At 46.5% G+C, this 975-nt stretch overlaps 1 protein-coding gene across 1 annotated transcript in view; it reads right to left on the bottom strand.

Moving 5' to 3' along the window:
- Positions 1-298: 298 nt before the first annotated feature.
- LOC108787966 (homeobox protein TGIF2-like) overlaps positions 299-975 on the bottom strand; it is a 2,509-nt gene continuing 1,832 nt past the window's right edge. The window contains exon 2 of the mRNA XM_018557663.1: positions 299-898. Within this exon, the coding sequence (XP_018413165.1) occupies positions 299-898 (600 nt within the window). The remainder of the gene's footprint in view (positions 899-975) is intronic.

The following is a 975-nucleotide window of genomic DNA, read 5'->3' on the forward strand; positions in this document are numbered from 1 at the left end:
GGGAGCGAACACTAAATGAAATGTAAACAGCGTAAGTACTGGAAGTCCATAGATAAAACAAAAATAATCCCCATCTGCACGTGTTTTGACCTGTTTGCAAAGAGCCCCCAAGAAAAAGATGAGGGTTTGTGCGTTCTTTGCAAAAACGTAAATGGGAGGGATCCAATACGAGTCCAGCTTCTCCAAGTGTAGTCATTGCGCCCTTAACAAAAGCGCAGACAAAAAATAAATTCTGGAAGTGTTAGAAGTCATCGGACCGATGGGAAAAAAAAAACCCAAAACAAAAATCATCGATGAGTTAGGAACGCTGGGACTGGTTCTGCCCGAAGGAATTTTGGAGAGCATTAAGGGCACAGCGGGCGGCTTCGCGTCTAGCCTCCTCGGCCTCCATTTCGGCAATGCACTGCGTAGCCACGTGAGCCAAGATCTGCAGTCGGCTAATTTTAGCACCTTCGACGAAGCACGAAGGAGAGGCGGGTGGCGGGGTTTGTCCGAGTTCATCTCTGGAAAGGAAACTACGTTTGTTGGGCAGCTCTGCTGAGGAGCCGCCTTCTTCAGCTTTCATAGTGGGGGCAACTTTTTGCATGATGAGGTCATGGCCGACTGTGGCAAGAGCATGGATGGGATGTCTGAAAGGGTAAATCAGAGGCACTAGACCCCCGGCCATGGGCGGGACCACCAACATGCTTGGCAATGTAGTGTGATCAATTGACGTAATATGAGGGAACTCTATAGATGGCATCGCTGGGACCTCTAGAGTGGTGTGCTGAATGCATGTAGACGACTCTGGAGTTTTGCTTCCCTTACGAGAGATTGTGTATTGATTGGGATCCTTCCCATCTTTGCGGAGCATGTCGGGTAGAATTCTTCGGCGAGCGTTAATGAACCAATTGCAAATCTGTAAAAAGCAAAAAAAGGAAATCACTTAGCAAACATCTAATTTATAAATAAAATTGTACTAGTGTAAATATATAT

The sequence above is a fragment of the Nanorana parkeri genome, unplaced genomic scaffold, assembly GCF_000935625.1.
Source record: "Nanorana parkeri isolate BGI_ZX_2015 unplaced genomic scaffold, ASM93562v1 scaffold295, whole genome shotgun sequence".
Taxonomy (NCBI): Eukaryota; Metazoa; Chordata; class Amphibia; order Anura; family Dicroglossidae; genus Nanorana; species Nanorana parkeri.